The sequence below is a fragment of the Neocloeon triangulifer genome, unplaced genomic scaffold (assembly GCF_031216515.1).
Source record: "Neocloeon triangulifer isolate White Clay Creek 2 clone unplaced genomic scaffold, ASM3121651v1 ptg000005l, whole genome shotgun sequence".
In the NCBI taxonomy this organism is placed as follows: Eukaryota; Metazoa; Arthropoda; class Insecta; order Ephemeroptera; family Baetidae; genus Neocloeon; species Neocloeon triangulifer.
Window position 1 is genome coordinate 2,236,755 of NW_026775548.1, and position 23,355 is coordinate 2,260,109.

Sequence of the window (23,355 nt, forward strand, 5' to 3'; positions counted from 1 at the left end):
CCGGTCCTTGCTGGCGAACCGGCGGCGGAGGGGGTGTTCTGGCGGGGGCAGCAGCCACCCCTGTGCCGCACCAGCGAGCAGTATGGCAGGCAAAGTGGTTGCAGAGTAGCGCGCCCTCGCTCGTCGGCTCCTTTATTTCCTGCAGAACCTGCTGTTCGGTCCTTTGACCCTCGCAAGGGTGCTGGCGGGGCCGGGTCGCGGCCAGGGTGGGGTCCGTGCCGACCACCCTGAGGCGGCAGTCGTCGCCGCCGAGTGCGCCCGAGAAAAGGTGAAATGTCAGGGCCGCAAGCTGGCGCGCTGCAAAGCTCCGAGCAGGTGAATAGCATGGATTTTATTCTTAAAGAAGAAGTTAATTTTATTTTACGAGGGGGTGAGCGATTGGTCCCTCGACATGAACCGGATATTGGATTCGGGTGGAAAACTCGGATTTATCGACTCTTGCTGTTTTAAAGCGGTGGTTGAACTTCGCAATAAGGGTTGATCCGGAAAAATTCCAAAATTGCTTAATTTCAATTTAAATAGGAGAAAAGCTTTTGCTTCAAAAAACTGGTTTCTGATTAATTTTGATAATAATTGTCTGCATTTGCATTAGTTTTTAGAAGGCGATTCAAAGGAGACTTGAAAAGACAAATTTAATTAATTTAAGGATTGATTTTTTATTATAAAATGTTTTTCTATGGGAATTTCTAAAATAATTTTCTTTTCTAAAAATTGGCCTGATCAAAATTGATAATAGTTTCATCAAACCAAATTTGATAACAAAAATCATTACTTATTTTTAAGAAATTTTAATTTCCCTTTTTTGATATAAATTATGAATTTAAAAGGTCGTCGGAAGAAATTTACAACCGGAATGTAATTTGTGTTCCACTTCAAAGTTTGGTCGTAAACTGCGATAAATATTTAGCGCCTCTCTGCTGATTGCGTTTCCGCAGTTATACAAGTGAAAACAAGTTTGCGAAATTGAGTTTGCCTGCTCCGAGCAACGAGTTTATTTTTTCCATATCGGAAAAACTCACTCTCTCTGCTATATTGAATTTGCCCGGTGCAAGGGAGCTCAGTCTGCGCTTTTTCTTCTGCTCATGTTTCTATGTGCAAAAGTGCAAGTGGCGAGTCTTTTTTTTTACATGTATATTCTCAGTGGAGGTCGCTCCTTTTTCTAGCTCCATTCGCTGGCTGCAATTTATTTTTTTTTTCGCCTTTGTGCATGTCAAATGACGTCTGGATTTTGAATGGGCAAAAATCAATGGACCAAATCCGAGTGTGAAGCAAATGTATAAAAATTTCAGATTAATTAAATATTTTTAAGCTTGGATATTTTTACAACAATTTTGGGGCATTTATAAAATTTTGGTAATTGCTGCGTTCGCCGTTTCCCTCGCTCGCTCTCTCGCACTCACTCACTCAGACATTGTGCGAGTGTTGTTTGGATGCCCGCGCTCACTGTTGGAGAACATATATCGATTTACGCCTACTACGCCAGCAAACGCTCCTCTCCACCGCGAGCGGGGGCTCAAAAGCGATGCTGAAGGGGCGGATTGATGCCTTTCTCTCATCTCACTCCGCCAGATTAGCCCAATGTGAATTCAAGATTATATTATTTTCCAAAAATCTGAAATTAAATTTGGTTGAAATCAAAATTTTAAGGAGTAAATTTTATCATAATATTCTCCATGATTTCACCTGAATGAAATTTATAAAAATTTGAAAATAAGAACAATATGAATCGCCTTTAAGATTTCTTTTTAGTCTCAAATTTATAGTAAATTAACAAAATTCAACAATTTCAAAATGATGTTGAGTTTTCAATCCTTCCACTGATGATGTTGTCTATGAATCTGATCAAAAATTTTATTGATTTTTACGGAATTGAAAATTTTTCTTTATTGAAGAAACACTGATTGTGAGGCCGGTTTATTTGATATTTATTTAATAATATCTTAAAAAATTGGCAGATTTAATTATTCAAAAATCTCATCGCATTAAGAATTAAAATATGAAAGTTTGAACCGCAATATTTTGTAATAAACTTTTTCTTTTTGACAATTTAGTGCAAAAATTATGAAAAAATACATTATATTTGGAGGATTAAGATTACAATCGCTGATTTCCAGACACTTTATATAAGTCCCAAATTAATCTTTCACATTTCAATTTTATTGACGACTTTTTTCGGCCTTTGCTTTTGTTGCCGTGGCCTTCTGATGCATTCAAGGGTGTTACATTGAAGGCTGCTGATGCCACCACCAATTACGGGCGCTATCGTGATGGTCTTTCCAAAGCAAACAGCTGTCTGCACTGCCGATAAATTTCCATATTTTTCTTCTCTATCGATCTGAGGACACCTTGAGTGGCTGCTCTGGACTGAAAATATAAACAATAAAGATAGCCACGCTTGAACTTGACATTAGCAAGCTGAAAATTACCTATTTAAATCAACGCTGACGTCCACTTTTTGCTTCGGTCTAAATCGGAACTCTCGAATTATTCAGAGTAAAAAGTTTATTTATCGCTGATGGACTTTGCATTGCAAAAGTGGCTTGGCCGCCTGCACTCTTTTTCCCCCGAGCCGTTTAATCCTGAAGCAAAACAAACGTAGCTTGAAATAACTTGCTATGGGCGCGCAAATATAAAAGAAGCGATTCATGCGCCTCTTCTTCTTGTTGGTGCTGAGCCCGCGCGAAAAGATATATCAAGTGATGAGGAGAAGATTCGCTTGTTTGAATTTCGAGGGCGGTCGGCATTGCGCGAGTTTTTGCTTTCAAATTACAGTGCAAGTAGTGCTAAGATTATATAAAAAAGTCAGGGTTCTGCTTCAAAAGTATCCACTTTACATGAATTGACTTTTCAGGTGCAAAGATAGAGAGGCTATACTTGAAAATTTATGCTTTGAAGTGTTGAGCAATTTCACTTCCTTTCAATAAGTAAGTAAAAGGATTGGACTAGCTTCATAACAAGATTTTGGTCAACAAGAATTTCAAAACGTTAGTAATAATTCTTTTATTTGACAAAACAAAAATTCAATTGAAGATCAAAAGATAATGAGGGCGATCCAAAAGGCAAACGTGGCCCAGGCTAAAATAACCTGGCCCGGGCTAATTTAACCCGCCATTCAATTTTGCTGGTGGGCTAAGTTAGCCCGGGGCTAAGTCAGGTTACCCTGGGCCAGGTTAGGCTTTTGGATCGCCCTCAATAAAACGCTTATTTTTTTAAATTTTAACCAAAAAACATACATAACAAAATAAATTACATTAATTTTGAATCAATGGAGATTTTAAAAGCAAGTTCTTTTGGTACAAAATAAAAAGATAACTTATTTTTTTAAATGTGTTGTTTTAGGAAAAGTTTTAAATTCGGGCATTATTCTGAAAAAAAGAAAATGTATCTATGGGTGAATTATTTATTATTATTTTAAAACATGAGAAAGTAGGTTGAAAAAAAAATAAATAATTCCTTTGATGTAAAAATAGATTCCTTAATCTGAAATATGATCATGAAATTCTCAGTTGTAACAAAAGAAATAGGGGCGAATTTAGGCTTAAATTGGTTGTATTTTAGTTCATTTCTGAAATACAATGCTCATTCCTTTTACTTTCTTTTAAAAAGGTGATTTAAAAAGTAATCCACGCGGAGGAAATTTATCGTTCTAAAATCCAAGTACAAAGCTTTTGCTAAAAACAACAAGAGATAGAAACTGTTCTCAGGATTCTTTTCACAAGAGAAAACAGGGCATTGCGAAATTTCAGTGGAATTCCGCGAAACAAAAGCGCAGAGCACAGGACGTGCACATTTCTCTCTGTAGCGAGCAAAGCAAACATCCGCCGATCTCTTCACTGTTTTGTGTGCGGCGTGCAAAAGTAATTCTATTGGAAAGTGTTGCAACTGGTGCGCGAGTCAAAAAAGCAGTCTCTTCATCCTTTTCCGCCCCCTTTGATCCCATGCATGCTCACAACACGTCTTCCTCTTCTTCCGAGTCCCCCGGGGGATTGACGGGGTTATTTTGCTTCCGCCAAAGGTCAACAGCTCGGCCGGCTCTCTATATATTTGCAGATTTGTGCACACGTGATAAAATCTGGCAAAGACCCTTTCGGCGCCCCTGCACGCTCACCCTAACCGCGCGACGGGAGAGACGCAAACACCCCCGACCGAGCCGGACAAGTTAGCCCCTAATTTGGCGTATAATTTGATAAAACTGGCAGGGAGCACCGAAAGTGGGGCGATTGCTGCTGTTTGCGGCGCACACCAACTGCGGAGATCATTAATTGAAGATGTGGCAAAACTTTGCCTAGATTTATAAGAGGGTTGAATCAAACTCAAATTTAATATGTTAGTGAAATAATTAAAAAAAAAAAAAAAAAAAAATAGATTTATCAGAATTTACTACTGATTGATTTTTTCCTTATTTTATACCATTTAATTTTATCTTCTTTCTTTTACTAAATTCTTGAATTCAAATGGTATATTTTTGGGAAATACCCTTAAAAATTTAAATCAAGTGAACTATAATTTTTTACTGAATTATTCTACAAAATTATGGATAAAGTTCCTTTAAAATTGGAGTTAATTATAAATTTAACAGCAAGTAAAAATGTAAATTAATAGTAATTAATATGCTGGGCATTGTATTTCAGTAAAAATAAAAAGCGTTTTTTTTTAAATTAATTGCTTACTTTACTGTTAAATATTTACTAAATTTTAAAGCTATCACAAGATTGTTTGGAAAACATTCAAAACATGCTACTTTTTGATTAAATAAAAAGATTCATGCTCGGTAATTTTTCTCTACATTAGCATTGGTTTTTGAATTTTCGAAAGTAATTGTTTTCCCTAATTTTTCCTGCCCAAAATTGATAAAAATTTCACTAAATCAAGCTCTTATCAGTTGTCACCTCAATCACGGAACAATTTTATTTCAGTTATTTTAAGAACTTTGTTAAAACCAATTTAAAAGTTTTCCATCTTTGTATTGTAATTAAAAATTAAAACATTAATTCAAAAGGAAATTACCCTGTTTGCAGTGCGGAGGCCTGGTGCGCGATGTTGTGCATCCCCGTCGGTGGTGCAGCGCTTGAGAGTTTTCCTCCTCTCGGTTATTGATTCGAGCCCACTGGTCATCTGCATACACATAAAACACAATCATGAGTGAACTTCAGGCCACCATGGAATTCTGCATCGAGCTCTACAAGTTCTACAATGTCGACCTATTCCAGCGAGGGTGAGTTCGCTCGACACGACCTCATGCAAAACTTTGAATCGCACTCACACCTTCTGCGCAGCTAATTAATTGCTCGACTCCGACTGAGCGCAGAAAACCTTGAGTAGGGAAAATTAATAGTCAATTACAGTCGAGTTGCAGAAGGGAAAACCAAGGTTGATTCTGATTTCATTAGACACAATTAACAATCGTTTAAGATGGAATTCATCATGGAATGTGAGAAATTCTTCAATTAAAGATAAATAAATAAAAATAAATTTCATTTCCAAATTAGTATAAATACATCATTGTCTCAAAATTAATACTTTTTTTAAGCTTCAAAAGGTTTTAATAAAAATATTTAATATTTTGAACGACAACAGATTCTTCTACTGTAAAAATAATATTAAATTCCAGTGTTTTTGTTGAAAATCCTGCGACTTATTTCGACACGTACTAAAACACGTCGTTTGGATCTTTGCAAAATGATGCTTTGCGTGCGGGCAAAATGATCACTCGGCCCATTAAGTGTCGTAAAATTAATAGACAGCTCGGAGAGAAAAAAGCGGAGGCGAGCGCCGAAATTACATCTGGGACTGGCGCTCCGACGACGACTAGTCTCCGGTGCCGGATTTAATTTTGGCCCTCATTCTTTTCTTTCCTCGCACGAGATGATCTGGGAGGGTGACCAGCATAACGCGCCACAACTGATTATTTTTTTAACAGCGCCAAGATCGTATAAACACAGACACACGCGCACAGCAGCTGAGCGTCTAATAAAATTCACGTGGTGAAATTTGTACATAATTTTTGTTCAGATAAACCTAAAAGTAAAGATTTCCTTGAATGGTTTACACGTGTTGGAAGTGAAATACTGAAGGAGCAGGAGCTTTGTTTATAAATCTTTCTCTTTAAAAAAAAGGTCAGTGGAAGTAAAAAGTGAAAATACTTTTATTTTGTAAAAATTGAGAGGAAAATATATTTAAATATAAAATGGTTTGTATATTTATAAGAAAAACTTACTAATCAGTGAAATATTCGTCATTTGAAAAAAGAAAAAATATTTCCAAACGAAATTTATGATAATTATTAATATTAATACAATTATAAGACAAGAACAAATGAATCTTTTGATTTGATAGTTTCATTCCTCAAACTTAATGCAAATAAAGGCCACGCTTATTTTCTTAGCAAAACAAAACTAAAAAAATCCATGAATCTGAAATATTTTCTATTTGAAGTATTTAATAATTTACGAATTTTGAATTCTAATTTCATCCTTTACGGATACATCAAAAAAATTACTTTTGAAGTCTCCAATTAAAAATTAACCATCTCTCCGCCCTAAGTTTTTTAAATAATTGATCTGAAATTAGATCAAACAGCGTTTAAAAGTTGCAGTTTTTTATGACGGAAATGCTGCCAGAAGAGAATTTAATAGCGTTAGAGAGGAGATTTATATGAAGTCTTTCTAACTTTCGGCGCTACTTTTTGTTTTGGATTCCGCGAGGGAGATTTTTCACTGCCCCGGTGGTGCGATGAGCGAGGCGGACATTCTCTGCTCCTTTGTGCGGCGCTAAATTTAGAAAGAGCGCCGACCATTATATATATTTTTTCCCTTCAAATATACACGCACGCCAGTATTAAATACATACATAAGCTGGCTTTTTATTTAAATGCTTTGCGTATGTATATTTAAAATTTTCTCTATATATTCGGCGGAGGACGTATTGTTGTACTACAATAAAGGCAGAGAGAGAAAGCGAGCTCTCTTTTTCTCCCCTTTGTAATAATGGTCCACGTAGAGAGACCAGCAAAAAAATAAAAAGAGGGCGATGACGCCTCCAGGTTGAACGAAAAACCAACGGCTGAAATGAAAGAGTGAGAGAGAGACGATGATCATTTTCGTAGCGAGATTGGGTCGGAGAACCGAATGAAACGCGCCTAATTAGCAAAAGGGGGATCGAGCGCGCTATATTGATATTGCTCTTTCGGCATGGAGGGTTGCACGACGTCATCATACTGAATGCTCTTATTGTGGGAATAAAAAAAGATTATTAGAAAAAGTAAATTATTTTTCAACAAATATTTAATTATTTATTAAATACGTCTTTTTTAAAACTGGATTTTTATTTGATTTTTCATGAAGATAATTTGATTTAAAAATTTTTTTGAATTCAATATAAATTTACAATAATTTTCTTTTTAAATTAATATTTTACATTTATCAATTATTTACTAAAAATTGAAATCATGATAATTTTAATATGTCTCCAAATTTTATTTTCATTAGGAATAGACGGTGTTTTTTGTAGAGTCTTCATAATTAAAAATAATTCCTACTAAAAAATTTAGAAAAAAATGCAAAAATGAAGCTATTATCTTGATTTTATTTTCTTCCAAACAATTCCTGAAGAAAACTTTTTGCTGGAAAAACTTGACCTGCGACCTTTTCAATAATATTTGAAGCCAAAATAGTGCCCTTTTTAGTGAATAATGACTTTTTGCCGGTCTAGAAAGTTTGGGAGTTTCACTTTTCCCTTAATTTTTTCCTCTCCAGCCAAATGGTTTAGTCCGCTGTATGCCTCTGACGTCGGCCGGGAAAGGGAAAAAAATTACCTGCGGTCTAGCAGCAGCAGAAGCCGCACGAGTGCAGAACAATTTTCCCACCTGCGCTTTCAATAAGCATTTTGCCAGGAAAGCAGAGCAAATCGATGTCAAAATTTAGCCAGAGAGAAGTCTTTGTACTGGGAAAAGGGAAGGACTCGGAGGCAAAACCAAATCAAAGTTGCGCACAAACTTCAGTTGCAGAAGGAAGAAAATTCTGTTTCATGTCTCTTTGAAAGTTTCTGGAGGCAAATAAGGAACGACTTGATTTGATTTCTTCGGAAAATTAATTAGGTCATTCAAAAGAGAATTCCATTCAAGTCTGAAAGAACAAAAGAAAATGCATTTTCCTTATCAATTCCTAAATGTTCCTTGCAACAATGTGCAGAAGTAAGGTTAACAAACCTTTTGGTCAATCAGAGTTGTGCTTTCATTTTTAAATAAGAAATAAAAATACTGTTATAATAATTGTTTTATACAATTTTCATTTTTCCAAGGAAAAAAATTAAACCATTTCCACTTAATCTATTCAAAGAATTCTAAACAATTCGCAATTAAATTTTGGCTGACAATTATTTTGAAAACTTGTACAACTTTTGTTTTTATATCAAATTGCTTCCGGAATTTCTCTCAACTTTTCTAAATTGTTTGCTCACGCGCGTTTTATTTTGGAGTTTTGTGCCCCGAGGGACTTCACTCGCGCCGCTTCAGAACTTGAATTTTTAATGAAGATTGTTTTCAATTAGGAAAAGTGGCTCTTACTTTGAATGCGCTGGAAGTCGTTGCAATTAATTTAGACATGTCGTAATCGCGAAAATCGATATTGAGACATTTTATCAACATGCTGGGGAGGCTGTGTGTGTTTCCTGCAACAGTGTTGCCAGAGTTTACCTGCCGCTTTTCCGCAACCCGTCACTTGCAATCCGCGGCAAAAAAAAACTCGCAGCCATTTCTTTATCTCCGGCTCGCTCGTTAATTGGGAGGAAAAGTATTGCTAGAGGACGGATTTTTAAAATATATTCTCTGCGTCTGATTCAAATAATGAGGGCTTAAATTCTGATAACGGTTGTGAAAAAAACAACCTTATGTTGAAATGTTACAAAGGTACGAATTTTCTGGTAGTAAAAATGAATTGAAATGTTATAAATATGCTAGCAATTACGCTGCATTAATTAAATAAACTAAATTCTCTTTTTCATTATTTTCTTATGTTGTAATATTTTATCTTGTTTGTTGTTATTTCCCATTTTTAGTCAATTAAAAACAAAGCTTTTGAGTATATTCGAAAATTGATCTTTTTCAGGCAAAATAAAATTCTAATGTTTTATATCTCAATTGTCTACTCTTTTCCATGGAAAATAATGTAATATTTGATGGGAAATTTATAAAATAATTCAAAAAGCCCGTCAATCTTCAATAACTTTTAAATATTATTTAGAAACGCCTTCGCTCTTGTATCAGACAAAAATATTATGCTTTGTTGGGCGCTTGAATGGCTGTTGCGGAAATTGGCGCTGCGTTGTTATTGAGTGAGACGCAGGCAATCTGATTTGGCGAGGTGTTGCTGATTAGCGTCGCACACACCTTGACAACACAGAGGGAGAGACGGAGGAGCAAAGGGCTTTTGACAACAGTCTCGTCTTTGGGCCCTCGAAAGACAAAGCGCGGCAACTTGAGCGACAAAAGAAACGGCGAGGCCTTTTAAATGCAGATCGACACTACTGTTTTCTAAATAGTCGTCTAGCTTGTTGAATGCAGTGACTTGCGCCGCCGGCGAATTTAATTGCAGCCCTCCTTAGACAAGAGTTGCAAGCACCTTTTGTCGCACCAGTAAAATCTTGTAATGAGAGAGAGAAATCCAGAGCAAAAGTTGTTAAAAAGATTTAATTGTATGATTAAATTAAAAATCTGGGACTATTCAAATTAAATTTGAATAATATAAGTGTATAATCTAATATCTGGATTTTGATATTTAATTTTTTTTTACAAAGTAAAATTCAAAGAGACAAAATGACAAGATTTTGTTATAAAAAACGTGATTTGTTTTGTCAATTCCTGCAACCGACACGACTCCACTGTCGAGCAAATTGCCTACCTTCGTCTTCCGCAGGCGCTTCAATTTACTCTTTTTTTCCATTGCAGGTACTACCAGATTCGGACTGGCCTCAAAGTGTCCCCAAAGGTGCCGGTTAAAATCGAGGTCAGCCTGCCCAGAGCGCAAGGAGAGTATAAAAGTGAGATTCGAGAGGAAATTTGTCAGATTTGTAAATTAATTTTGACGAATTCAGAGGCTGATTCGGTTTTTCCTGCTTGCGTTGTGAACGGCACCGGCGTGAGCAAAACCTTCCAGATTTTGTACCGAAATGAGGAGGTCCTTCTCGACGACGTCTTCACATTCAGAGTGCACATTTTGGTCGACAGTCAAAAGGTGACAATTTTTTTTTTTTTTTTTTTTTTTTAATTTTAATTTAATATATTTGTCAGATTGAGGAGACTCTGGAGCGAGCAGACTTCCAGCTGATCGTGGAACTTTGGTTCTCGGACCAGACGTTCGCCTCGGATCAACAAACGGCGATCGCCAGCGTCTCTAGTCGCACTTTGCAGCTCAACTTCTCGCCCACGCGGGGCCTCCACTACCACCTGCCAGTGTTGTTTGACTATTTCCACTTGGCGGCTGTCACTCTCACCATCCACGCCAGCCTTGTCGCTCTCCATCAACCGTACATTAAGTGAGCAAAATCATTTTCTATGAATGTGTTTGTCCGAAATTAGACAAATAAAGAAAATTAAATTGTTTTGTTTTTACAGGAAAAGCATCCTACACTATGTGCAAAGTTGGTGAGTAGAAAAATTGCAATGTTTTCTGTTAAAATGAAAAATATAATTAGATACAATTGATTCAGAAAGTTACTTAATAGTTTGTGAAACGGTTTTATAAAAATGTAAGGAATATCGGATTTTTTTGTCAAATACAGGGCAGTAAAATCTTGTAATCAAACTAAGAGTTTAAAATTTATTTTATTTTTAGTGACATTTCCAGAATTCAAATAAAATTAAGTAAACTTTGATTAAATCATTATAAAAAGACGTAACAAAAATTGTAAAAATTTCAGTACTCCGAGATCAAGTAAAACCTGGTTGGGCGGTTCTCAGAAGTTCAATTTTCGGCCTCCTCCATCTTCCAACATGGACACGGTTTTCTTTGGCCAGCTGGTAAACGACTCGGGAAAATTGACCTTTGCGCTTCAATTGATTTCCTTCCTTTTTGCGTCTGCAGAACACGAACAAATGTGTGGGGTCAGGGTCGTCGCGGATCGCCCACGCGCGGCATGTGCACCGTGAAGTGTGCAGCATCCTTTTGGCCTCTTTTGAGGCTCTGCAGTCGCGGCTGCACGAATTCATGCGACTTCTTCCAGCGTGGCAGCAGCTGCGGCTCGAAAAGTCCGACTGCGTCTCCAGGTACGCGACGCTGAGCGAACTCTCAAAGGTAAAAATAAGTTTAAAAAAAATTCCATTTGTTTTGTACTTAATCAAGAGCATGATTATAGTTCTACGTTCATTAGAAATAAAAGGAAAAATGTAAATAATTTTTTAAAGTATTAATTAAAACATAATATTAAAATTAATTAAAATACCATGTTCATGTGCATGAATTAGTTCATGTATTACTTTTGGGAACCTCTTATTGATCCTAAATTCAAATTTTCGGAATGATGTCCAACTATTGTAATTGATAATACACCACTTTAAGTAAAAGAGATTCAAATGTATATAAAAGAAAATTCTGATAAATGATATACAAAATTTCCGATAACAATATTTCTGATATGTGAATTTCTGACCAATAACGGTGACCCTAAATTCTAACTAGCAATAAGAGATTTAAAAAAAGATGCAATGTTTCAACGCCGTTGAAAATTTGGTATCTCTAAACTGTTATTTGTTGGTTGGCAACGAACGAAACGCGCAGGACACGCATCATCGCAGTAATCTTCTGTACGGCACCCACGGGACCCGATCCGCAACGTCGACTCCACCTTGGGAGAGACTCAGGGTAATTTTTCGCATTTTGTTCTTCTAATTTAAAGAAACGCGTTTCGCTTTGCTTGTCTTGTAAAATAACCAGAAATTTTTATACTTAAAATCGACGTTTGCAGTCTGTTGAAGGCGAGGAGGAGTTCGTCGCCCTCGCCAACTCAGACATTGCCCAGTTGTGCGCCGAAAACATTTTACTGTGGCAGCAGTTCTTGGAAGCTTTCAGTTGCAAGGAGCCAGTCCACCAACACTTGGCCAGAGTTCACCACCAATTACGAGTATGATCAAATTAAAATATTTATTTTACAATTTTTTTTTAAACAAATTTTGTTTAAATACCAGAAATTTTTTACAGAAATTATTTTATTTTCAAGGTGAAACGATTCGCCGAGGCGTTCTTCGTCATAGACAACCCTCGGCACAGCGCCGGCGGTTGTTACGACGCTAATTATCAGAGTTACTTGACGGTCAGTGAAGCTGTGAGGCGATCACGGTACCTCGCGGCTCTGCCTCCACTTCCGGTGTCGTGTGCCGAACTCGACGGAGAGCTCACTTCGATGCCAATTATCTTCGAGGATCAGTATCAAGACGTGGCCGAGTTTGCAAGGAGGAGAAGTGGCACTGGCAGAAAGGCGGGCTCTGGTAAGCAACAAAAATTTGTTTTCACAAATTCAGAAATAATTTAAAAAAGCATTAAAGTTAAAAGTAAATTTAATTGTAGATATAGAGAAAAAAATTAAAAAAAAATGGGATAAAATTTAGATTATGATCTTTTTTAAATAGATGATTTATTTATTTATTTTTTGATCATCTAATAATAAATTTCAATTTTTTTTCTCCATATTATCTGTTTTATTTAAGCAGGGGCTTGTTTTATTAAGGCCTGATTTTGATTATAATTTTATTCTGCATTATCATTAGTTTGCAGATTTAAATTCCAAAGAAAAATTTAAATCTTGGAGAGAACTGATTTTTTTTTATTTAAATTTAAATTATTTCTTAGGGAATTTTTATTGAATCATATATTAATTCAAAAGAAATTTAATTTTGAAATTCATTTTAGTATTAATTTTCAATATATTTAATTTTTGCACAAATAATTTGAAATTTGTTATGAAATTCTTTACTTATTATTCTTCTAGCATTCAAATTATTCAATATTCCGTCTTTGCGAACAGACCCGTTCTTGAGCGCCACCGCCAATGACAAAGAGTCGTCGAGCTTGGGTGGTGGCTCTCTGAACGCAATCGCGATTTCGAACCCCACGCCGCCGCAACACACGCCGTCGAGCACCCCCGCCAGCGTGCAAAACTGCACGCAGGGTTCGACGCCGCTGCCCCCCGACGACTGCAGCTGCGGCATCAACGCCATCCTCGAGTCGCGCTCGCAGAAAATCCAGCAAGTGGTCAAAACCGGACTGCAGCCGGCGCCGTCGCTCAACCGGGCCAGACTCCAGCACCAGCCAAATGTATCTTTTGAAAAAAATTATTTGCTCCCGTCGCTCACCATTCTTGCTCAGCACCTTCGCTCCATTCCCGCCAACTCGGCCCCGAACTCGGCCTCGGCGTCCCGAGACGAACTTCTGCTGGCAGAAGCTTTCGCCTCCATCGTCAACAACTCGTCCAGTCCGCAGCAGGCTGGCGAAGTGCTCAGGGCCACCCTGACGCTCACACCCAGGGTCAAACCGTCCGACGTTCTGGACACGAGTACTCTTCCTGGTTTTAGGTAATAAAAATCATCATGATTTTCATATTATTTAAAATAAACTATAAATTTTTTGATTGGATCGACGAAATTTAATCTAAATTTTTGATCATAATTTAATTTAAATAAAACAAAAAGCAAAAGAATAAAATGCTAATTAAGGGGTTTCTGCTAAAAATCAGTCAAATTAATTTTAATGACAATTTTTCTTTACATTGTAATATTGGTTTTTACATGTCAATTCAAAGGAGACTTTGAAAGAAAATTCATTAGTAGAATTTTGAAAACCAAACATAGTTTCTTGTAGAAATTACTTTAAAATAATTATCATCATAGAAATTTCTTGACCAAAATTGATAAAAATTTCATCAAATCAAGTGCAAATCAACCTAATTACACTGAAAAATGAAATCTGTAAGTATCTTAACTCCAAAACTTACATTTTACAGTAAAATGTTATGAATTTTTAGGCCATAATCTGCTGAATTATGCGTTTCTTATCAAAAATTCTTGTATACTTTTCCTCTCAGGAGGTCTTTGCCTTCGCACAGCAAGTCTTTAGACTACCTGAAAAACGGCACTGGTCGCTCTTACCCCACCCTGGTCGACATTCCACCCCCTCTGCCGCCACACGGTCCTCACGAGCCACCCTCCTTGGATCTGATTCCGCCGAGCAGTGCCAGGGTAAAAATCGCCAGGTCGAGGTCAACGCAAATCAGACGTCAACGCAGCGAGGAGGAGAGACTCCTCAGCCAGCTTGCCCTGGTAAGAATTTATTTGACTTGTTTTTTAATTAATTCAATAAGACTTAGAACAATCTTAGAATGACTGCATCTCTTCAATCTAGATGCAAAAAATAAAAAAAGTGGCGTTCATAAGATACAATTAATCAAAGATTGCTGTCATAATAATCAATGCTATTGAAATATAAAATTTATGAAATTGGCGGTTAATTAATAGCAAATTAAATTAGGCTCATCAGCGTGAAAAAGATCTGCGAAACGCTTTGCAACTTGAGCTGCACAAACTTCCGCAGACGCCGACCAACAAGCAACGGCGGCGGACGCCGCCGCCGAAAATGGTGAACGGAGAGAATTCCTCGTCGGACTCGAACGGCCCGAGTTCCGACTCGACGGCGCTCGTCTCCAGCAACAATAGGAAGTTGGAAACGAGCGTCAGCGTCCCGTACTCCCTCAGCGAAACCCTGAGGCATTCCCAAAGCACCATGTCCGTTCCTGCCATTTATTGGAGGGGAATCACTGATCTCAACAGCGAGTCCATGCCTAATCTCGGCACCACTCCCCAGGTACGATTTCAATTTTAATTTAAAGTGAGGCTTTTTTTAAATATTTGAATCACATTGAATAGATTCTATTGCATTCATTCAAAATTAAAGAATTAGAAAAAAAATTATGTTTTGACAGGATTTTTATACTTAAATTGTGGTTCAAAATTTAATTATGTTTCTTTTTAATTAGGTGGAAGTAAACTCTCTGTCGCCTCAATCATCATCACCGCCAACACTGCCACTGTCGGCGCCGCCAATTCCCAGCCCCTCGACGCACAACCCACCCTTCCCGATTTTCCCTCCCACCACCGACCTTCTCCAGCCGGGCGCCCTGAAGAAGAACGAGCAGCTCAGTTCGTCGGCCAGTGACATCACCTCCGAACAAAGCGGGTGGGTGTCCAACTCGAGTAGACGATCCTCCAGGGACGTGTCCAGTGGACAACTGACGCCTGAGGAGTATAACAACAACATCAACGACAATCTGGGAAAGCTGATCATTAACGACACGGCCATGGTCAATGGGGAACAATTAAAGGTAATTTTTTCATAAAACTAGAAAAATTTGTTAGTTTAAAATATTAAAAATATTTTTCAAAATATTTAAAATTTTAAAATTAATAAATGGAATCAATTTTTATATTATTTTTTTAGGCCAAACTAGAGGAGTTGAAACAGTTTAGTGTGAAAATGAGAAACAAAGCGCCCAACACTGCCAAGGCCCTTCTGCAATACCAGGCCAAGCACCCCTACGAAGAGGTGCCGCTGCCACCACCGAAGCAGTTCCGCGACCCGCCCCTATTCGCACCCTCGGAGGACGAGGACGAGTCTGTGCAGAAGCCACCGGTGATGTCGATGCCCAACATTCTGCAGCAGCCGCTCAGAATTCCCAAACTTCCGCCAGAGCAATTCAGAGACTCCCCCGTCAGGAACAACGTGCTGAGAAGACAGATTTCTCAGGTATATGATTTTTTTTATCCAAAAAGTCTTTAATGATATTGAATCAATAGGAAATTTAATTAATTAATATTGATTATAGGGTTAGTCTCAAAATATAGAAAAATTACTATAAAAAAAAATTAATAAAAAATTTGCCACCTTTCAAAGATACTTTTTTACCTAGGCTTTTTTTATAAATATCCATTGCTTTTCTTGTGAGAATTTTTGAAATAATTGTTTATGTTAAATTATTTTTACCATTATTAAATTTGAGGCAAAAATTTTATCTGTTTTCAAATTTCTTTTGCAGCAACTTGAACCTTTCCACGTGTACGAGAGCTTATCGGACTTTGTGGCCATCGAGGGAAAAGTCTCCGCGCTGGCCAGGAAGGCCGACCTGATGCTGCCAGGAAACACTTCGACCCTGCCGCCAAAACTTCCCAACAAGCTGACGCGACTGCCAACGGAGAAATCGGCCACCATCAGCAGACTGCCGGACAAACGCAGCGCCAACCTGTCCGACCCGCAAATCAACAAACGCACCAACCAAAATCTGTCGCCAAAGTACATACAATTGCGAATAATTTTTGTTTCAATTTTGATTAATTCCAATTTTTTCCAGAGCTGACCAACAGAAGACTTGTTCCTGTCCGAGCGACCCCCTTCTGCCGCCCCCGGGGGCGCCCAGCCCCCAACACGTGGCCTGCGAGTGTTTCAAGGAGAACAAACCGGCCGAGGCCCCTGCAACGCCCAACGTCAATTCTTCACCCAACAATGGAGGCGAAACCATCGAGGACTTGCACAACAAACAGCAAAAGGCTGGCACGGTGGAGGACGACGTCCTCAACTTCCTCAAGTACAAAGAAGACTTCAAGCGACAGATGAACTTCTCAGGAATGCTGTGCAGGTGAGTTCTCTTTGTTCAAAGTTTTTGTTTGTGAAAATTTCCCTTGTCTAATTTGAAATAAAATTTATTTGTTCACTTTTCGTCTTGAATATAATTTTGTTTATTTTAAAACTGAGATTTTGTTGTTTGAAACTTTAAAAAATATTCAAATTTACACAAAAACTTGGAAATTTGCTTCAAACAGAATGTTTCTTCCTTGTACATATTCCAAACATTACACTTACATGCATCAATCACGCACTGTTTTGATGGAGTGTTTTTTTGTGCCGACGAAAACACACAGAATAATAATGCGCAACACGAATTTCTCTCTCTTTTCTCCGGCACTGCTGACGCGTAGCTCTATTATGGATCACAGCGACTTTCCCACCCTCGCGTCCACCCTGCCGTACTTCCACATCAGCGACGAGTACCGGATCTTCTCGCCCGAGGGGCTGCACCTCATCGTGTGCGTGCACGGCCTCGACGGCAACTCGGCCGACCTGCGGCTCGTCAAGACATATCTGGAGATGGGACTGCCAGGCGCCAACCTCGAGTTTCTCATGTCGGAAAGGAATCAGGTCTCAAAAAATTAGTTAAAATAAATGCTAAAAACCTATATCGTCATGAATAAATCTTAAAAAAAAAGCTAAATAAATAAATTTGTCATTTACATTTTGGAATCATAAATAATGAAATTAAAATTTACAAAAAAAAAATTAAATTATAGCAATTAAATTTTAATTTATTTAATTTTTCTTTGAAATTTTTTATAACTTTTAAATTCTCGTTTTCAAATAAAAATGTAATTAGAAATTTGAATTACTAAATTTTGTTCTTTCTCGTCTCCCAGGGTGACACGTTTTCAGACTTTGACACTATGACTGATAAGTTAGTAGCCGAGATTTTGTTCCACATCGGTGCTTGCAGCCTGAATCCGGCCAAGATCAGCTTCATCGGCCACTCCCTGGGCAACATCATCATCCGCTCAGCTCTCACCAGGCCTCAGATGAAGCCACTGCTCAGCAAATTCCACACTTTTCTCTCTCTGTCCGGCCCGCACTTAGGCACCATGTACAACTCCAGCGGCCTCGTCAACATGGGTCAGCAAATTAAATTAAAAGAAATAAATTTTTTTCATTATTTTATTTTGTTAGGCATGTGGTTCATGCAGAAGTGGAAGAAGTCGGGGTCGTTGCTGCAACTTTCGCTGAAGGACTCGCCGGACGTGCGGCAAACCTTTTTGTACCGGCTGAGCCAAAAGTCCAACTTGCACTGCTTCAAAAACATTCTGCTCTGCGGCTCCAGTCAGGACCGATATGTGCCGCTCCACTCCAGTCGCATCGAGCTGTGCAAAGCCGCTGTGAGGGACACCACGGTTCAAGGTAAATCACAAAAAAAAATCTGAAATTTTACTATTTTTGTTTTATTTTATAAATAACAAAGGTTCGTATAGTTTTATAAATAATGAGAAATTATGTGAGACAAGCCGGTTGCCTATATCTGAAAACTGCAGGCGCTAAGTGAATCCAGAGAATTATTGTTTATTTATTTTGCTCCTTAACTAATCGAGCCTTTTTTTACAAAAGCCTCTCCTTAAAAATGAGTGTTTATTTTATTAATAGACTGTTTTAGTGAAGTTTGGAACAATTAGGTAGGTTTTTACTATCGCTGAAATAGAGGACAAAATGATAATAAATTTGGATTAAAAAAATTGGGGACAATATGTTTTTCCTTAATTTTATTCCATTAAAACATTGATTGTACTTTTCATTCTAGATTAATATTTTCATAAGATTATTCGATTTAAATTAAAAATTAATAAAGAAATTAGGAAAAAATTGTAATAAAAAGATAATCAAAATATAAAATCTCTTCCTTATGATTTTTCTATTTATTTAATTTTGTTAAACTTATTACCTTTTTTGACAAAGGTGCCGCGTATCGGGAAATGGTGCACAACATCCTGACGCCGATCATCAACAAGCCGGAGGTGACGTTTGTGCGGTACGACGTGCACCACGCGCTGCCCAACACGGCCAACTCGCTGATCGGCCGCGCCGCGCACATCGCCGTGCTCGACTCGGAGCTCTTCATCGAGAAGTTCCTCGTCGTCACCGGACTCAAGTACTTCAGATGAAAGGACGAACGCCGCCGAAGCAAAAGTGCTCCCCCCACCCCCAACCTGACCACGCGTCCCCCAATGCGTCAATCCTTTCACTGTTGAGTGCGAATTCCGCCGAAGAAAAAGTAAAAAAAAAGTGACAGATATCGACGTTTTCGTGTTTCCTCCCGAGAAATTAACTGAGACCAAAAACTTACACAATTCTCTTTTGGTTGCTCAAAAATTTTCTGCAAAAGGAAAAAGAAGACACCAAAATTTAAAAAAAATCCAATCTCTTAAATTGTTTTCTCGTTTGAAGGAAAAAATATGTTAAAAATTAAATGTAACGCATTTTTCATTCTTGTCCTTTCTGGAAAACCAATTAAAGTATGAAATGTTATATAGATTTACTAACGGAATAAACAACAATAAGTGTAAAACCCAGATATATACGGAGAGCTTAGCGCTGAATCGACAGAGCACAACATACAGCTGTTTTGAACGGAGAAAGAAAACCTCGAATCTATTTTGACTCGGTATTATATATACATGTAAACGTGACAACTTTTGACAAAAGAGATTAATTATTATGAGAAAAAAAAATGTGTATTTATGGATAAAAAAGTTGAAAAATATATTTCGTAAAAAGATGCATAATATGTAACGTCGGTATACATTCGTAGGCGTTTAAAATTTTAACAAAAACATTTCCAGGATGTAAAATTTGAAACGACGAAAAAACGGCAGCACAAAACTTCCCTTTAACAGACAAGCAGATTTGAACTGAAAATAAAAAATACGCAGGAATTTGAAAAAAAGGAGCCGGACAGGTTTGACCAAAATTTCTTAGAGTAAATTTGTAATTTCTTCCCATAAATAGTGGAAATTAAAAAAAAAATAAAGCTACGAAAGTGGTGCTTATTTTTTAAATTATACTTTTTAGATAGAAATGAGCCTAATTTAAAAAATGGTTTCCTAATTTGCTTGATAATAAAATTATAATTTTGTTACTACTGGATACGAATTTAAAAATGCTCAACTGCAATAATGCGATTTCCTTCGGTCAAAGCTCAAGGTTTTATCACGTCGCATCCAAAACTTGAAAGAAGAAATTTTTAAAGCATCTCAAAATTGGAAAAAGCGTGACTTCCTCTCTCTCTCACACATACTTGTACTGCTTAAAAAATTATGACAAAGTTTTTTGAAAAGCTCAAAAACTTACGTATATCTCGTACTAATTATGTATCATTAATTAATTACTCATTAAAAACACAACACACTTTAACCCGAAAACTAACGTTACCGAAACAATTTTATATTGGTGGTCGTTTGATGAAACAAGAAAAAATAATATAGAAGATAATTTTAAAAGAGAGCGAATGCGTATGTTATTGATTGGTTATTGTATTAACAAAAAAAATGTATAATATTAATTATTATTTGCAAAGTAGGATTTTTGACAAAAATCAATGAGATTGGTATAAAAAAACTAAACTCATACGCAACCTCTTGCTGTGATTCACAACCGATTACCACTGATTACATGTTGGACGACCAGGCATGGGATACGGTTGAAGACGGAAAGGAGCATTGACAACATTTTATTACAGTTTAATAAAAATCTGTCAATCATTGTAACACCTGCGTTTTATTCAAATACACCTTGCCAAATATATTTTGCAATTATCAGAACAATTAGGAAATTTAAAACCATTTTAACAAATATTTTCACTATCATTAAATATGAGAATATTTTTGTAATTTTTTAATTTGGCTGAATTGAGAACAAATAAATAAATTATTACGCCAAGCATTCAGTTCCGCTCTTCAGTACTTCGATGCAAGTTGCATAACCTTAGAATAAATCATTATTTTTATTATTGTTGTTTATTGTTGCATCACATTGTTTACCTTCAGTTTTCGAAAACAATTTATTAAAAAAAAAAAGATTTGCTGGGAAAAACCGCACCAACTCTAGCAAGGATTTTACTAAAACTTCTCAGATCAAAAAGACCCTAGCTGCTGTAGTGAGCCTTGGTTGACTTGGTTTTTGTTATTATTTACTTAAGATAATTTTTCACAAAAAAGAAAAAAAGATTACAACTTAACTGAAAAAGTTATCATTGTGGCGCGAGATCGCAAAACCAATTAATTATAATTATAATTAAAAATTTGCTCTAAAATTTATAATTGCACTGAATCGTAAATCTATAAATAAACAACATTCTAAAAGCAGAGGAGGCCGAATTTTCGTGCTCGCTGAAATATTAAAATATTAAGCCCAAACAATTATATTAAATTGCCACTAATAAGTCCTAAATAAAGTAAAAAATACTCGGGATTAATTGAAAACTATGGCAACGGTCATTATTTCAAATTGTGAGTTAGCAAATCTCTATCAACTTGATGGTGCTTGAAAATAATATCATATGAGATTATCGTCTGTATTCAGCTCGACGTGGGCTGGCTGGACCAGTCCATATGTGACGTGCGAATTCTGGAAATTAATATTGAGAGGAAACGAGGAAAGTATCAGAGATCAAATCATCATTTCACTTCGAGCAGTCCTACAGGCAACGCGCGCTTTAGTCAACTCAGATTTCCAGGTAGATTTTCAAGCAACACTGTTTGCTAAATTTTTTGTCAAATTGATTTTTTGATTGAAATTTCAAAAAAAAAAACCTGCACTATATTTTACATTATTTTTTTTTTAATAAAAATTAGATGTAAATAGTCATAAACTTTATAATTTTATGTTATGTTTCTTTAAATAACTTATTCCCAAATAAGTAGTTTTTAATTTTTATGATATTTTAGATTTTGATCATTACCAAAAGTTCAGAGGTGGCTAATAGATTTAAAATTTCCATTAAATTTGTTTTCTTTGCAAGATAATCAATGCTAACGTGCGTATTATAAAATAAAAGTAAATAATTCCTAACAAATTTGTATGTTCACAGATTTGAGAAATGTCTCTAGGCGTAGAGATCCTGATAGTTTTATTGTACATCGTCTTGGTTGCGTGCATTATTTGGTGCGACATTTGCACTGAGGAATGTTGCTGCTGTTGTTGTCCGATCTGTGAAGTCGACCAGGAGGTCGATAGTCCCAACACACCTCGTCGAGATGTTCAACTGCAGATAATTGTGAGTTTTCTTTTTAAATATTTGGGAAATATTTAATTTCTATTAGGATAGCTTTATATTTTCAGATTTTTAAATCAATATATCAGCATCGATGAATTTTTAATTTAATTTTGTTTCCATTAATTTGTTTGCAGGAAAGCAGAGACTGTGCAGAACCTTGTCAGATCCATGGAGCAGCCCGCAGCTTTTAATGGCTGAATAAACTTTATAACTTTTTCGCTAAATTTCAAATAAATAAAAAAAAATCAGTCAATTATTGTAAAACCACGTGGTTTTGTTTAAATTAATCCAGCAACTTTTCTTGCATTCGGTTAATTAATATCAGAACTATGAAAAGTATATTGAATTTTGCCCTAAAAAGGATCTAAAATTAAATTATTAATTAATGGATTATTTTAGAAAGCCAGAGATGTTGAAATTAGTGCTTAACTTTCAAGCACGCTGATTTATTTAATATTGAATTGCTTTACACCCGAACGATATTGTTGATAATGCAAATAATTTCTAACTGAATAAAAAAATACTCAGAAAACAGATTCATTGAAAACTATATGATAACGATCGTTATTTCAACAAAGGAAAACTGTGTATCATGAAATTTGCTTCAGAGGAAAATCCAATAATCTGATTGCAAATGATATAAAATTGTGTCTATTTTCCGTTCAATGGAGGCTGGACTAGTCCATGTGTGACGTGAGAATTCTGGAAATTAATACGAGGGGAAAGTATCAGAGATCAAATCATCATTTCACTTCGAGCAGTCCTACAGGCAACGCGCGCGCCGAAGTCAACCCTTGTTTCCAATTTTAATTTGTAAGTTAGTTTTTTCCTAAACTATTGTTCTTTGTTCATTCTTTTAAGACGTTTCTTAATTTATTTTTTACAATGAAAAAAATTAAGAACGTAATCAAAAAGTTAAAAATTTTATACGCAAGGTGTTTTTGAATCGTTTAACAATTTCTATATTTTAAATTTCACTAATTTTTGTTATTATAATATGAAAAATGTTAACCTTCAATAAATTAAAATTATATTTCTGATAGAATTGAGAAATGTTCATGGGAGCAGTGAATGCCATTCTACTTTTTGTGTTCCTCGTCCTGATTGCGTGCATAATTTGCTGCAATATCTGGACTGACGACTGTTGCTGCTGTTACTGTCCAAGCGGCGACAGGGAGGACAATAGTTTCGGCTCATCATATCGAGATGTTCACCTGCAGATAATTGTGAGTTTTCCTTTTAAATTTAGTGTCTTGTTCTCACACTATTTTGAAATAATGATAATCTGGAGTTTGTAATTTCCATCATGCCGGTTTTCATAGTGTCTCTGCTTCGTTATAATTGCAGGCTGTCGGCTATAAAGGTTAAAATCAAACTTTATTTTTTAAACGGAGATTGACGAATAAAAGTTTATAAAAATATTTAGGGAAATTTTTAATAATTTAAAATTTACAA

General features: G+C 36.4%; 1 protein-coding gene across 4 annotated transcripts; it reads left to right on the forward strand.

Moving 5' to 3' along the window:
* Window positions 1-16: 16 nt before the first annotated feature.
* On the forward strand, window positions 17-20,383 carry LOC132193859 (protein FAM135A). 4 transcript variants are annotated; one of them, XM_059614788.1, is made up of 23 exons: window positions 32-315; window positions 5,019-5,215; window positions 9,944-10,035; window positions 10,090-10,229; window positions 10,286-10,530; window positions 10,610-10,639; window positions 10,915-11,014; window positions 11,079-11,288; window positions 11,772-11,855; window positions 11,959-12,114; window positions 12,211-12,478; window positions 13,015-13,304; window positions 13,356-13,561; window positions 14,071-14,305; window positions 14,514-14,846; window positions 15,019-15,363; window positions 15,480-15,785; window positions 16,075-16,328; window positions 16,387-16,671; window positions 17,012-17,231; window positions 17,504-17,753; window positions 17,808-18,035; window positions 18,585-20,383. In XM_059614788.1, exons 2-23 carry the CDS (start codon window positions 5,139-5,141, stop codon window positions 18,788-18,790), a joined length of 4,560 nt encoding a protein of 1,519 aa, XP_059470771.1. In that variant the 5' UTR covers window positions 32-315; window positions 5,019-5,138; the 3' UTR covers window positions 18,791-20,383. The 4 variants fall into 4 exon arrangements, with proteins under 4 accessions (XP_059470773.1, XP_059470770.1, XP_059470772.1 ...); XM_059614787.1 differs by having other exon boundaries at window positions 30-315; window positions 9,944-10,229; XM_059614789.1 differs by lacking the exon at window positions 11,772-11,855 and having other exon boundaries at window positions 30-315; window positions 9,944-10,229.
* The last annotated feature ends 2,972 nt before the right edge of the window (window positions 20,384-23,355 follow it).

Excerpts from the sequence above, each read along its gene's own strand:
- LOC132193859 (XM_059614787.1), top strand. The coding sequence starts at position 5,139 with ATGAGTGAACTTCAGGCCACCATGGAATTCTGCATCGAGCTCTACAAG. Across the intron at positions 10,531-10,609 it reads CTCCATCAACCGTACATTAA|GAAAAGCATCCTACACTATG; the intron begins GTGAGCAAAATC and ends TTGTTTTTACAG. Across the intron at positions 16,329-16,386 it reads AACCAAAATCTGTCGCCAAA|AGCTGACCAACAGAAGACTT; the intron begins GTACATACAATT and ends AATTTTTTCCAG.